We start from the raw sequence: 15,921 nt of genomic DNA on the forward strand, positions 1-15,921 counted from the left end.
AATTTTTTTTTTAAATGTAGACATTTGCTTCTTTATAGCTCTCTATATGAAGTATAAACATTAAAAAAAAAAGTTGAAATATATTTAAACCGAAGAGAAATAAATCAAAAAAACATATATTTCAATTTTAAAAAGTGGGTTCATTTTTACGTCCTTTTACGAAGTAAAGGAAGTATTGTGATTGTGAAAAATTTCAGCTTTCAACAGAAATATCCATTTTGACCATCCGTGGATCCATTTTGACTAGTTTCAGTGTGACGTCTCTACGTATGTATGTATTTTGCATAACTCAAAAACGATTAGCCGTAGGATGTTGAAATTTTGGATTTAGGACTCTAGTTGTGCACCTCCCTTTTTGATTGCAATCAACTGATTTAAAAGTGTCTAAAAAAGCTCAATTCAAAACAGTTTGGATTTTGGACTTTTTCATAACTGCTATAATAAGCCTTCATTGAAAGTTTTTCAATGATATAAAATAAAAGGGCTTTGGGGACCACCACTGCCACACTGTAGTGGGAACCCAACTACCGCTGAGGGAAAGCCCGGTGTGACTTCAATGAATGAGCCGCAACTCCCTGCTTCGCTGGAGACCAGCTTCCGGACCCAACAGCTCTTCTCAGAGCTAACGCAAAAACCGGCTCTTTTCAGGACCACCACAAGGTTATGAATTACGAGCCGTCGAAGCCATTTGATGACAACAGCCCTTCTCAGGGCTACCATAAGGTTAGTGACTCAACAAAGCTGTCGAACCCAATCGACGACAAAAACAGCCCTTTTCAGGACTACCATAAGGTTAGTAAGTGCCACGTGCCGTCGAAGCCATTCGGTGACAGAGTCCATTTAAAATCCTATATATGATTTTATTTTGTCTTTGTAGTTACATTTTTTTTTTTTTAAACTCCGGGATCACCGTTAGGTATTACTTCAGAGCATGAGATGAATGATTTTTAGCGTGCGTGAAAATGTAAAGCCTGACCGAGATTCGAACCTGGGACCTCCGGATGAAAGGCTGTGATGCTACCACTTGCGCCACGTAGGCCGGGGTTACAATTAAACATACATATAGGTAAAACATATACGAGTCAAATCAAATGGTAAACAATAAAGTTCAAAATTAGAAGAATTTTGATTCCTATATATTCTTGGTGATTTATTGATTTTGAAGCCAACTTATTGAGTCAAGGAAGGTTAGTTTCATATTACAATAATTTGTTTTGTAAATTGAATATAATATATAAATAATTAATTAATTAATTAAATTTATATTTAAGCTTTCAGCTCTCTCGTATCATATGGGACTAGATGAAATTGTCAAGTGTGCAATCTTTAAAAGATGCCTAAATCTATCTAAACCAAATTTAATTGGGAAGATTTGCTGTTATTTTTTACCCTTTTTCCTTAATCAATTTTCATCATTCAAAAAAACATTTTTCCAGTAATCAGGAGGTAATCTGTTTTGGACATCTAATAATCCCAAACTGAGAACCCATTTGAAGGGCTTAGCTGTGGAGGCGTGCCTAAGGCACGCCCTGCAGCTAGTAATTATTGAAAAGATACTATAAGCCATTATTTGAAACGCACTGAAAAATATTAAATGCTCATCATTTTGGTTAGGATGTTCATAGTCTGAAATATTTTTCAGCGCATTTTAAAATAATTTGTCACAACACTACCTTTCATATTGAAACTTTTTGGATTGCTTTCTTGAGTGTTTTGGGTTTGGAGGTTTCTCATACTGAAAAATATATTGTTTTAAGGTAGGTGCATTGAGTATTTCATCGTTCTATGATTAACTGTTGAAAAAAGTTATTTAAAGCTTGCCGTACTTTGTTAACTCGTTGAGTGTTTATGTGCGTGTATCACACATTTATACTTTTATATAAGTTTTGTGTTATGCGTCTACTTCTTTACAACATTATATTTTTAAGTATATACACATTTTTATAATAATTATTGGAAATAATTATTATTAAAAGTACTTACCGCAAACTTTCAAGTTGTGCCATTGATGCGGGGGACATTTTCTAACTAAGAATTAAACAAAGTAACACCATCACACCTGAAAATTAAAACAAAATTATTATTATTAAAAATAGAGATATTGGTAGTATGAAAGGTTCTGTGTTAAGGGTAATATAAGAAATAATTTTTATTGAATTCTTTTCTACTTCTTTGTACGAAGTAAAGATCACAATACTTCCTTTGTGTTGTGATCGCGAAAAATTTCGGTTTCTAGATTTCGACGGAAATATCAATAAGTAGTTTTTGCTTGGCATCTCGCATAACTCAAAATGAGATTGCTGTAGAATGTTGAAATTTTGGATTTAGGACTGATGTAACATCTGATTGCAATCGACTGAACCAAAAAAGCCCAAAATCGAGAACAATTTGGGTTTTGGACTTTTTCTTAACTGCACTAATAAGCCCTCATTGAAAGATTTTCAACGATATATCATAATGGTACATGTTTTCATTGGTTCCAGAGTTATAGCCAAATGAAATTTTAATTAATGAAATATTTGGATCTTACAAGGGGAAGGCACATCAGTTCGAATCGCACTTCATTTCCTTTTTTTTTTATTTTTAATGTATTGATTTATTAATAATTATTAACCTCTAATTGTAAAACAAAAATATTATTAATGATAAAGTTACTGGTAGTATTAAAAGTTCTGTGTAAGTGTAATCTAAAAAATATTTTTTGTTGAATTTTTTTTTTACTTCCTTGTATAAAGCAAAGGAAGTATTCTGATTGTGAAAAATTCCTGTTTTCAGATTTCAACGGAAATATCCATTTTGACCACTCCTGAATCAATGTTGACTGTAAGTACGTACGTACATAACTCAAAAACGATTAGCTGTAGAATGTTGAAATTTTGGATTTAGGACTCATGTACATCTCGTTGTGCACCTCCCCTTTTGTTTACAATCGACTGAACCAAAAAAGCCCAATATCCAGAACAGTTTTGGTTTTTGGACTTTTTCTTAACTGCAGTAATAAGCCCTCATTGACAGCTTTACAACGATATATCGTAAGTGGTATTTATTTTCATTGGTTCCAGAGTTGTAACCAAATAAAAGTTTAATTAACAAAATATTTGGATCTTACAGGGGAAGGCACATTGGTTTAATTCAGACTTCATTTCCTTTTTTTTTAAATCTAAATATATTGATTTATTAATAACTAACCTCAGGTTGTAAAAATAAAAATTACTATAAATAGTAATATATATTGAAATCCAAGCACCAAACAACACCGGAATACTATATCGTGGATACCAACAAAAAAAATTATATGAGAAGTATAAAAAAAAAATTGTACCAAAGTAAAGATGAGGAAAAAACAAAATGACATATAATTCAATTTAATGAGTTGGAGGTTGATTTAAAAAAAAAAAAACAATTATATATAAGAGGTGCTACCCAAAAGTTCGGGGAATTTGAATTTCGCGCGCGAACCATTGCTGGTACGACCTGCTGCCGCTAGATGTGGCTAACAGTACTCTTTGTGAATCAGTGTTCCAACAGCTGTGACGGTGAGAGGCTGCATTGTTGACTTTCGTGCGGTTGTGTAACGTTGTGTTTTACTGCTTCGGCGAAGTTCTAAGTGGCAGATTTTAAAGAGCAAAGAACCTGCATCAAATTTTGCTTCATGCTTTAAAAAACCGGTCCAGAAACCCATCGCATGCTTGTGGTGGAAGCATTTGGTGACAATGCAATGAGCAAAAGTAAAACTTTTTTGTCGTACAAACGATTCAAAGATGGACGAACGATAGTCGATGACGATGAGCGTTCAGGAAGACCATCAACAAGCGCAACATCGGAAAACATCGCGAAAGTGCGAGAGGCTATTGTTTCAGATCGTAGACAAACAATCCATGATGTTTGTGCAATCGTACAAATGTCATATGGATTCGTGCAACGCATCTTGTCGGACTATTTGAACATGAGATGCATTGCTGCAAAATTCGTACCGAGACTGTTGAACAGCGACCAGAAACAAAATCGCGTATCTACCTGTAGTGAATTGAAAAATTCAGCAAGAGATGACCCTAACTTCATCATAACCGGTGATGAGACGTGGGTGTACGGGTATGACCCTGAATCTAAGCAGAAGTCGTCGCAGTGGAAGTCGCCAAGTTCACCGCTGCCAAAAAAAGCACCCCAAGTTAACAGCAACGTGAAGTCCATGATGATTGTTTTTTTTTCGACATCAAAGGCATCATCCATAAGGAATTTGTTCCTCTAGGTCAAACTGTCAATGGGATGTTCTATTGTGAAGTTTTTAAGCGGTTACGTGAAAGCATTAGGCGCAAACGTTCAGATCTGTGGGATAACAACAGCTGGGTTCTGCACCATGATAACGCACCCGCGCACACATCGCTAGCCGTTCGGAATTTCTTGGCTTCCAAAAAGACGGTAGTGATTCCCCACCCACCCTATTTGCCTGACCTTGCCCCGTGCGACTTTTTTCTGTTTCCGAAAATAAAATTTCAATTGAAATGCCGTCGTTTTAACACAATTGAGTATATTAAGGAAAAAACGCAGAACGTGCTTCGAACATTTACACCTGCAGACTTCCAGGGATGCATGGAATCATAGGAAAAACGCTGGGATCACTGTATCAATGCCCAAAGGGATTACTTTGAAGGAGACAGTGGAAATTATAAGTTATGGTAAGCTATTTTATTTTTATGGTAAAATTCCCCGAACTTTTCGGTAGCACCACGTACGGGTATCAAGAAATGTCTACATAATTTTTTTTTTTTTTACTATAAACTTCGGGTCTAAAATCCAGAAAATGTTTTTGACATTTTTATTTTAGCCTCTATTGAAGGGGATGTTGATTTATAGAATACTTTACGTAAGTAAATTTCTTAAGTTTAACCCATACAGAGTGGTTCAAAAATGGTAGGCTGGGGGTATATTTTTTCGGATTCTATTTGTAAAACTAAACAAAAAATATCCATAGGGAAAATGGGAATTTCTCTTTCGTTCTCCCCCCCCTTCCACCATTTTGTTATTTTTATATAGAAATTTATATCTCAAATTCGGATAAAGGAATCACTTTAATATTTGGTAAGCGTTTCGGTAATCAAATTTTAAAATTAGATTTGGAAATCGAGAGTTTCAGCGTTCAAGTCCTAGTAAAGTCAATTAGTTTTACACGGATTTGAATACTAGATCATGGATACCGGTGTTCTTTGGTGGTTGGGTTGGGTTTCAATTAACCACACGTCTCAGGAATAGTCGAACTGAGACTGTTCAAGACTATATACTTCATTTACACTCATACATACCAAACGAAAAGTCGGTTTTCTTGCGCAGAACTGCGCAAGATTTTTCTTTTATTTATGATTTATATAGTAGGAGATTTGAACTGTGATAACCATTCTCAGGGTCATAAGAAAGCATGTTAAAATTTCGTAATGATTTGTTCAGTAATTTTCGATAAACAAAAAAAGATGTTGTCTATAAAAAATTAAAGAAAATCTATTTATTCTTAAATATTGTTCTATATTTTTATATTCTAACAAAATTTATTCTTATTGTCAATAATGAAAAAAAAAGAAATCAATATTATTATTATTTGGGTCGTAACTTAAATATTAAGCCGAATATTTCTTTTCCATTCAAGGAAGTATAAATGTGAAAATTTTGACGTCAGACAATTTTATACGATGAGATCTTAAATTTAATGCCAAAGGTCAAAAAGAATGTTAGGTCAATTTGTTATATATATATATTAATTTCATGTTTATCTCTAATTAGTTATATTAATTTCATGTTTATCTCTAATTAGTTAAATATGCTGATTTGACCTTTACTTAATATATATATCAATGAATGTTGTAAGAAATCCAGTAATACTGTAAACCTGTGTTAGTTTCTTCTTTTTCCATTTTTAAATATAAAATTTAAAGCAATATTTTATTTTAGATTGATAATTTTTTTTTTTTTGAGGTTTTTAGGGGCATCGACTACTTTGGTCATTAGCTCCATCCCACTTCAAAAAAAAAGGTTCAATTATTCACATTCTTATGAATCAATAATTTACATTCTTCTAACTTCGAATCCAGAATATTACTTTCTAGGCTTTCCTTTCGGCCATCCTTTCTTGCGTTTCTCCATTCTTCTGACGGCCTCAACCTCTGATGACAGCGTATCTGAGGCCTCAGACATGGCATCGTCTTCGTCTATTTCGGATGCCAGTGACGTTCTGCGGCTGACGTCAATTGACGAAGGTTTCGTCGGTGCTGTTAGCATCTTTGCTAGGGAATCTAAACTAATAAGCGATGATGTCTCCGCGGCGGATGAACCGGACTCTATCTCTACTGCAGTACTGGGTCCAGCTGAAATAGATGCTCTCACCGAAGCTGATCTTTGTGCTTTTGGAGGTTCTATTGGTACAGGTTTTATATTCTCTACGTCTGGTGGTTTCTCAATAATAACTTGTACCTCCATTTCCGTAGATTCAGATTTTCTTGTCACAATTTCTTTAAGCTTGTGACTAGACGACGGAGTGATTCGTTTCTCTTTGCTAGATAAGTCAAGATTTTTTATTCTTACTTCAGTTGGTGGCTTAGTAATCACAGGTTTAGCTGGTGATTTAAACTGTGCTGGTGCGTCTCTCATTTCAACGGCGTCAGACGGAGAATGAGCCTTCTCATGTTTAGTTTGTTCCATCCGATGAGTCGACTCAATCTTTGAATCAATGATTCTTTCAATCATCGTCGCAAAACTTGGAGCCATCGTGTTAAGCAACTGCTCCACATTAATTTTAGGTGTGGAAGGGGCAGCCGCTGCTTCTGCATAAGAAGTCGATGGTCGTGGTGTACGCTGATTAACAATTTTCTTCGCTTCAGGATAACTGACCTTCTGAAGCGTTTTAACTTCCTGAATCGCTGTTTCTAATTTATATGTAGGGCAGTTTCTTGAACGACAATTGTGATGCCCTTAGATTGATATTAATTACGCTGTTATAAGATACGTTTTCTAAAACTTTTAATTTCGATATTCATGTTTCTTATTAATATTTACGTAAAGTCGAACATATAAATTTTATCAACAAAAAAAAAAACAAACAAATTATTTGTAAATTATAAATTCAATCGGTATTCATAATCATAGCTTGCTTCGATCGATCTTCCCGTCTAGCCATGGTTTCCTTTGTGTTCATTATCCTAATTGTAAGAATAATACTCATACGTAACAATTAACATTACTGATAATTAACAATTAAAATAATCGAATTGACGGAAAAAATATTTACACGTTACAAGGTTTTTTTTATAAAAAATTACATTTATTGCCGGATTTTTGCTCCTCAAATAAAAAATACTAGATTTTAAAGATAGACTCATCGATTTGGAAGACTTATCGATCTTCCAAATCGATAATTTTACAAATTAAGTTAAAATGATAAAAAAAAAAAAAGAAGCGTTTTCTGGAATATTTTGATCCATTGTACGAGTGATGTAAATTAAGACAGGAAAATGTATCTAATTAGATAATAATATATATTTTTATTTATTATGAGTATATATTTTCTTTTTAATGGCATCAATTTCTGCGATCGTTTAGCCCGATTGAAAATTTTTAGCGTATGAAAAATGTCACGCCTGACCGGGATTCGAACCCAGAACCTCCGAGTGATATGCGGAGACTATTCACTCACTCCACGTAGGCCGGTCTTCTATTTGTTCCTTTGTGGGGAATAAGTTTTTTTATTAATTTATTTGACGCAAAATAAATGATAGTTATATTAATAATTTGTTAATTTATCAGATTAAAAAATATCCTATGTGTATATATTTTAAGTAAATAAAAAATAATTGACTTTCATCATATCACGTTAATTTTTCATGTGAATTTTAACAAATTATTGTTTAATTATTTTTATGACAAATTGCTTCATTATATTTCTTTCTAATTATAAATTTGTCTGTAATATGAAAATTACATCATTAAAAATTATCTCATTGACTTTTATTCGTTGTTGCGTGTGCAGACGAATGCACGCACAGGAATTGAAATTTAGTGTAATCTTAAAAAAAAATTTATTAATGCAGTTATCAGCTTATATTTAAAATATTACGAGTCATTTTATATCTGGTAAATATACTATATATGTATATATATTTAAATGTACAAATTATTCACAATAATTTTTTTCACTACGCTTTTAATTTTTAATTAATTAATTTAATTAAAATTGGTACATTCATATTATAAAACGAAATAACAATTTTTTTTTTGAAACGTCTTTAAAGTCACACCGAAACATACGGGTACCAGAACAGAGATTTGTAGCGTAACGAAAAGATCTATATCATCCTTCCTTAATAACTCCTTAACTATTAGTCTCAGAGACGTAAATGCGGTGTTATTTTATAACTTATATGGTCAGCTCGCCGATTTCCAACTTTGAATTTGCGTCACTGGCGAGCGGGTTGTTGGGGAAGGGTATAGCGCAGATCGACTAAAACTGGCGCTCTTGCTCATTTTCATTCAGTGTAGCTCACGACATAGACGTGATTCGTGTGTTTTTGTTTAGAGTTTATCAAGATTAATTGATTTATGTGATAATAAGTGTATTTTGGACAATATTTACGAATAAAAAATTAAAGTAAACGTTAAAAAAGTATAAAAATTCAATATGTCAACCTCAGCTTGCGAAAAACCAGCCGGAATTATAAATTAGGCATATCATTAGAAAGGGGAGGTTATGGGCCACACATAGTTACCCCGATATCCGGTGCCAAGCGAGCGAAACTGTTTCGGGAGAGTCGTAAAGGTGGCACGTCGCGCTTAGTGAAAAACGCCGACGGCGCGAACACCTCTACCGCTGCTGTAGAGTAAACTGATAAACATAACGAGTGAAGATAATACCCATACATTTGTCGAAGACGTCCCCGGGCTGATGGATATCAAGCTGCGTGTTCGCGGCTCGATCAGGATATTGAGAGATCGACAATTGAAATGTTTATATAATTACAATTTATTGGTTTCAAAACATAAGTAAAACAAGTTTAATCAATAATAATAATAATAATAATAATAAACGACAATAATGAAACAAATAATAAAAATAGTAATCACAATTGCAATAATAATCTGAATAGTAATAATAATAACAGGCAAAAAAAATCTCACAGTAATATTTAGAATGACAGTAATGGCAACAGTAAACAATAAGAATATTAAATATCAATAACAAAAAATAATCATAAATGTCAATAATAATAACAATAATAAACAGAGATTACGTACAAAACAGAATTTAAAATACCCGTCAGGATTTATTCACAGATAGATAAATAGAATGGAAAATCACAATTCAGTTCCATTTGCAAAAGAGATTAGCTAGTCTTAACACTTTTAACCACTAGTCATGTATTAATAATAATAGATAAGACAACTATAAAGTTCTTTTACTGCAAATACCTTTGCTCTTCATAAATAAAATTATGTTATCAGTTTACGAATGAAATTTAGTACATTATCTCTTTCACTTATAATCTTACAGTAACTCACCGAACCATTTCTTGTTTACGTGTCCGGGATTACTTGTGACGTCACCTTAGTTGTATCGAATCTGCACTTGAAATTCGCTTTTTCATTGACCTCCTCGCATAATACACATCCCACAGACTCTCCACGCGAAAGTGGTTTTTAACTGGTCTTCCTCGGAGTATTTATACTCCTGCCGAACCGGACCCAACTCTAAGCTTGAGAACGATCAACCGAGCCCTTTCGTTCCCATGCATTCCTTACCTTGGTCCGGTAACTCTTCTTATGGAACATACATTTTTTTTTATTGTGTGTCAGAGGGAAATATTACAAAAGATGATTTTTAAACGGACATGTTACCTTTACTAAAAAGGTTCCTTTTAGTCTCTTCTGTATTCCTCCCGTTATTATATTTTCTACTACTTTCTTCTTAATTGGTAGGAATCCGTTAGTCAGGTCCGATATACCGACCCACCGGGTTGGTCTAGTGGTGAACGCGTCTTCCCAAATCAGCTGATTTGGAAGCCGAGAATTCCAGCGTTCAAGTCCTAGTAAAGCCAGTTATTTTTACACGGATTTGAATACTAGATCATGGATACCGGTGTTCTTTGGTGGTTGGGTTTCAATTAACCATACATCTCAGGAATGGTCGAACTGAGAATGTACAAGACTACACTTCATTTACACTCATACATGTCATCCTCATTCATCCTCTGAAGTATTATCCTTAGCCTCCGGTAGTTACCGGAGGCTAAATTACCTCCGAAAAAGAGGTCCGATATACCGGTCTTGTTATATTTGAAAAAAGAAGAAATAATCAGATTTGTGCGTTAGTCACGGTACCAAAATACGGTTTTCTTTTAAAAAATGCAATTTTTAAATGATGATAAACAATTAAATATGACTCGTGTAGAAGTATCCCGTATGGAATGAGTAGCTGGTAAGTTCTCAAACAGAATGCTACATTGACTTTTGCATTTCCTGCAATTTTTTTATCGTGATAAGCGTTTTATCAACAACTTGTAAATTTTTGCAGTAGATGCGGATTAACGGGCGATCAGAAATTAAAAATTCTTCGAAAATGTGACTAATTTATACTATTGGGCACTGGCAGCTCGTAGATAAAATTGATGGGGAGATGCTACACCAGAAAATTTTTTTCTGGGCCTTTTCAAAGCCATGGTTTAACTTTTCTGTAAAATAAAAGAACCGAAAAAAATATGAATCAAATAGAATAGTTAAAAGCAGGATAATAATCTAATTATACACTTTATCGAATTCAATAATATTGAACACGGATTTTAAGCACAACACGAGGAGTAAAAAAAACCTGGAGTGCTGGTGGAAGAACCAGCACGCCATGATCGGAACTGCGGGAGCGACAGTGCATCCTCTACCTCGCAGCCTCGCGTGCAGCTTCCTATGTGCGCATGGGCACTACGGCGTTGGAACTGTGAAGCGCACAGTTCTATACAAAGATTCTTGTATCTTTTTCATAAACTGGCGGACGGCTACTGACATTAAAGGCTTAAGGATTATATATTGTACAAGTATGAAGAAAGAATTAAAGAAAAAAGGACTCATTATATTAAATTTTATTGATACATCAAGTGGAAATACGGGGGAAATGCAATTCCAAAGTAGCATTGGGTCTAATGAATCCGTACCTTTTTTAATTCTAATAGAAAAGAGTTAGTTTATTTATTATCCGCCCTCTATGATAGTTATAATTGCTGTAGCGCGATTTTGATGCTTATTTTTTAATTCGCTAGCGCCCTTAGTTTTGCTCGTAGAAAAAAGTACCGGGAAGATTTTTTATGCGACATTTTTCAGCTATCTATTGGTGTTTTTTTAATTTTATATGCATTTAAAAATAAAGCCACTACTGGCGAAAAACTAGAACATTTTCCCTAATTTGTGGGAAGATCCTTGTATAAATTTATACAGGATCTGCAGGAATGGTATGCCTCCAGCTCGTTTTTAAGGGCAACGGGTTACCGGGTTTTCACCAATCATGTTAATATAAACCAATATCTGTTTCGGTTCCGCCTGGCATCTGACGAGCTGTGCATCTTCGTGGAGGTCCAGTCAAATAAACACCTGATGTTTAACTGCCCAGCTCTTTGGGAGGGGGACCGGGCCACCCTGGATCTTGAGAGGTCAAGGGGAAAATTGGATACTCACAAGTGGCGAGTCAATGTGGCGGGAGCCCCATTGTTGGACCATGTAAGAGTTCTTTGATGCGGTTGCACTGTTCAACCGACATCAGTAGTTTTTTTTTGTCTTCGGTCATTTGACTGGTTTGATGCATCTCTCCAAGATTCCCTATCTAGTGCTAGTCGTTTCATTTCAGTATACCCTCTACATCCTACATCCCTAACAATTTGTTTTACATATTTCAAACGTGGCCTGCCTACACAATTTTTTCCTTCTACCTGTCCTTCCAATATTAAAGCGACTATTCCAGGATGCCTTTATATGTGACTAATAAGTCTGTCTCTTCTTTTAACTATATTTTCCGAAATGCTTCTTTCTTCATCTATTTGCCGCAACACCTCTTCATTTGTCACTTTATCCACCCATCTGATTTTTAACATTCTCCTAAAGCACCACATTTCAAAAGCTTCTAATCTTTTCTTCTCAGATACTCCGATCGTCCAAGTTTCACTTCCATATAAATCGACACTCCAAACATATACTTTCAAAAATCTTTTCCTGACATTTAAATTAATTTTTGATTAAACAAATTATATTTCTTACTGAAGGCTCGTTTAGCTTGTGCTATTCGGCATTTTATATCGCTCCTGCTTCGTCCATCTTTAGTAATTCTACTTCCCAGATAACAAAATTCTTCTACCTCCATAATCTTTTCTCCTCCTATTTTCAGATTCAGCGGTCCATCTTTGTTATTTCTACTACATTTCATTACTTTTGTTTTGTTCTTGTTTATTTTCATGCGGTAGTTCTTGCGTAGGACTTCATCTATGCCGTTCATTGTTTCTTCTAAATCCTTTTTACTCTCGGCTAGAATTACTATATCATCAGCAAATCGTAGCATCTTTATCTTTTCACCTTCTACTGTTACTCCGAATCTAAATTGTTCATTAACATCATTAAGTTTCATGTAAAGATAAAAAAGTAATCAGTAGTTTACCTAAGGGAAATTACTCCTACTCCACTGCTGTTGAAAGCTAACCTGGAGATATATATGGTTGACTACCAGCCAATTAAGGCTCCAAGCGCTTTGATATGGTGGATAGGTACTTGCTGGAATTCAGCGACCGAGGCGTGGTAGCGAATTGCTGTATAGATTAAGTAAATTTTAATTTATGGATGTCATATATATTTTTAATAGTTGACGGGGTGCACTTATCCGTTTTAACAAATATATGACAAATGAGCGATTGGGACGTAAACTGCTGGTGTATGGCACCGCGCTTACGCTGTTAGGTAAGCTCTAGGAGCTATTTAGGACACTGGTCGCTAAACCGTTTCGAAGTAGTCTTTGTAGCACATATTCGATAGTATGCTTTAGGGCGACCGAATGGGGTGGTAGTGGCTTGAGCAATGCCAAGCAAACCAAATTATTCCCTAATTTATTAATTAATAAATTTAATAGTTACTCGCTCATGTCCGCCAGGATACACTTTTATTCTACATATATTTTCCAAATCATTTCAATAATTTATTAGCTGTAGTTAATTTTTTTGAGGTTAAAATCTCCTCTTAACTCAACTATAAATAATATTTTTATTGTTAAAAAAATATCAACGGTTATTTTAAACTGGAATTTGTTTTTTAATTGCAATGTAGAAATTTTATGATAAATTAAATTTTATTTGCATAAATTATTTTTACGCTTTGCGTTATTATAATATTTATTAATACATCGGATAAACTATTTAGGTTACTAACAACAAGTAGCATGGTATAAGCAGCCGTTAGCTGAAATCGCCTTGGTTATTTTTGCATTGAAGAAATTGCGATGTTATGAAGGCCAGAATAGTGCCAACTTCCTACCGAACGGCGCCTTACCTCGATTCTCAACTTTGTTTACGTCTATTAAAACGAGTATCTCACGTGCTTAGCACATGTACAAACAATGTTGTTTGTGTTGTGTATATATATATATATATATAAAATATATTTAGTAAATCAGATCGGCAACATTGTGCGATGTTGTCATCTAAAATTAATGCTTTATAAAACTTAAGTTGTTTTCATTTCAAACAAACATTTCTTTAAGAATTATGTAATTTTAAAATTGTTTTATAATTCTGTTTTCTTTTTTTTCAGATTTGTAAGAAAATAAAGCCTTTGTTTTAAATTTAATTAAAATTATTATTAGAAATAGTTATACATCTATTTTTTTTTCTTTCTCTCATTTTGACATACTACATGAAATACTGAATGTGTAAATTAAAAGTTAAAAAAAATCCGATGTGGACACCACATGACTTCCATGTACGCGTATTAAATTATATATACATATTTTTTTTTTTAAATGAAAAGTACATAAAATTTTATTTCATTATTAACTTCTGACATTTTTCCTTTTTTTTTTTATTGTTATTAGTGAATTATTATTTATCATAAATTTTTTTTACAAAGGTTAATAATTATTAATAAATAATATATTTAAAAAAAAAAAGGATCTGAAGTCTTATTCGAACCGATGTGCTTACCCCTTGTAAGATCCAAATATTTAATTAATTAAAATTTTATTTGGCTATAACTCTGGAACTAATATAAACAAGTACCACTTATTATATATCGTTGAAAAGCTGTCAACGAGGGCTTATTACTGTTAAGAAAAAGTTAAAAATCCAAATTGTTTTGGATTTTGGCCTTTTTTTGGACACTTTTGGTTCAGTCGATTGTAATCAAAAAGGGAAGTGCACAAGTTGATGTTACAACAGTCTTAAATTGAAAATTTCAACATCCTACGGCTAATCGTTTTTGAGTTATGCGAGATACATACGTATAGACGTCACGCCGAAGCTAGTCAAACTGGATTCAGGGATGGTCAAAATGGATATTTCCGTTGAAATCTAAAAAACCAATATTTTTCGCGATCACAATATTTTCTTTACTTCGTACTAGGTAGTAAAAAGTTATATAATTAACATTTCTATATAATGGAACATTGATGGCTTTAAATTTTGGACAAAATAATAAAAGTAGGAGGAACAGTTTTCGCAATTTTTTTATATAGTGGTCATAATCTTTACATAGAACTAGCAGTTAATGATGTTAAAGAACAATTTAGATTCGGTGTAACAGTACAAGGTGAAAAGATAAAGATGCTAAGATATGCTGGTGATATAGTAATTCTAGCCGAGAGTAAAAAGGATTTAGAAGAAACAATTAATGGCATAGATGATGTCCTACGCAAGAACTATCGCATGAAAATAAACAAGAACAAAACGAAAGTAATGAAATGTAGTAGAAATAACAAAGATATACCACTGAATGTGAAAATAGGAGGAGAAAAGATTATGGAGGTAGAAGAATTTTGTTATTTGGGAAGTAGAATTACTAAAGATGGACAAAACAGGAGCGATATAAAATGCCGAATAGCACAGGCGAAACGAGCCTTCAGCCAGAAATATAATTTGTTTACATCAAAAATTAATTTAAACGTCAGGAAAACATTTTTGAAAGTATATGTTTGGAGCATCGCTTTATATGGAAGTGAAACTTGGACGATCTGAGTACCTGAGAAGTAAAGATTAGAAGCTTTTGAAATGCGGTTCTATAGGAGAATATAAAAAATCAAATGGGTGGATAAAGTGATAAATGAATAGGTGTTGCGGCAAATAGATGAAGAAATAAGCATTTGGAAAAATATAGCTAAAAGAAGAGACATACTTATAGGCCTCATATGTTCTTCAACCAAAGATCACAGAACAAGTAATTGAGGAAATTTACCTAACCGTCAGGAATTCTGAAACGTATGAATACCTGGAAATGTCGTTAAAGGATGATTCACTTAAAAATACGTTCATGGTTGGACTAAATAGACATATAAATCTCCTTGCTTTGAATCTGTTAGATATCGATAATTGATAGACGATTGAAAAGGGTTCATGCGCTGGACCTTACTGATGGTCGTTGGAGATACTGTATTTTCAAATTTTTTTTTCTACCGGTATTATTTCTTGTTACAGTTTTTGTTTAATATTGTTTTCATTCGTTCATTTATCTACGTGTGTTTATCTTTTATTTGATAAAAGACATGTACCCACCAAGTTGGTCTAGTGGTGAACGCGTCTTCCCAAATCAGCTGATTTGGAAGTCGAGAGTTCCAGCGTTCAAGTCCTAGTAAAGCCAGTTATGTTTACACGGATTTGAATACTAGATCGTGGATACCGGTGTTCTTTGGTGGTTGGGTTTCAATTAACCACA

General features: G+C 33.7%; 1 protein-coding gene and 1 long non-coding RNA gene across 2 annotated transcripts in view; one reads left to right on the forward strand and one right to left on the reverse strand.

Moving 5' to 3' along the window:
• The window catches only part of LOC142333859 (uncharacterized), a 66,377-nt gene extending 52,334 nt beyond the window's left edge, over positions 1–14,043 (forward strand). The window contains exons 3-4 of the long non-coding RNA XR_012758725.1: positions 2,776–2,823; positions 13,810–14,043. This is a non-coding gene — a long non-coding RNA (uncharacterized LOC142333859). The remainder of the gene's footprint in view (positions 1–2,775; positions 2,824–13,809) is intronic.
• LOC142333858 (facilitated trehalose transporter Tret1-like) overlaps positions 1–15,921 on the reverse strand; it is a 122,368-nt gene that overhangs the window by 73,501 nt on the left and 32,946 nt on the right. Inside the window, exon 2 of the mRNA XM_075381421.1 lies at positions 1,984–2,059. Coding sequence (XP_075237536.1) covers positions 1,984–2,021 — 38 coding nt within the window. The 5' untranslated portion in view covers positions 2,022–2,059. The remainder of the gene's footprint in view (positions 1–1,983; positions 2,060–15,921) is intronic.

Source organism: Lycorma delicatula, chromosome 13 (assembly GCF_047948215.1).
Source record: "Lycorma delicatula isolate Av1 chromosome 13, ASM4794821v1, whole genome shotgun sequence".
Taxonomy (NCBI): Eukaryota; Metazoa; Arthropoda; class Insecta; order Hemiptera; family Fulgoridae; genus Lycorma; species Lycorma delicatula.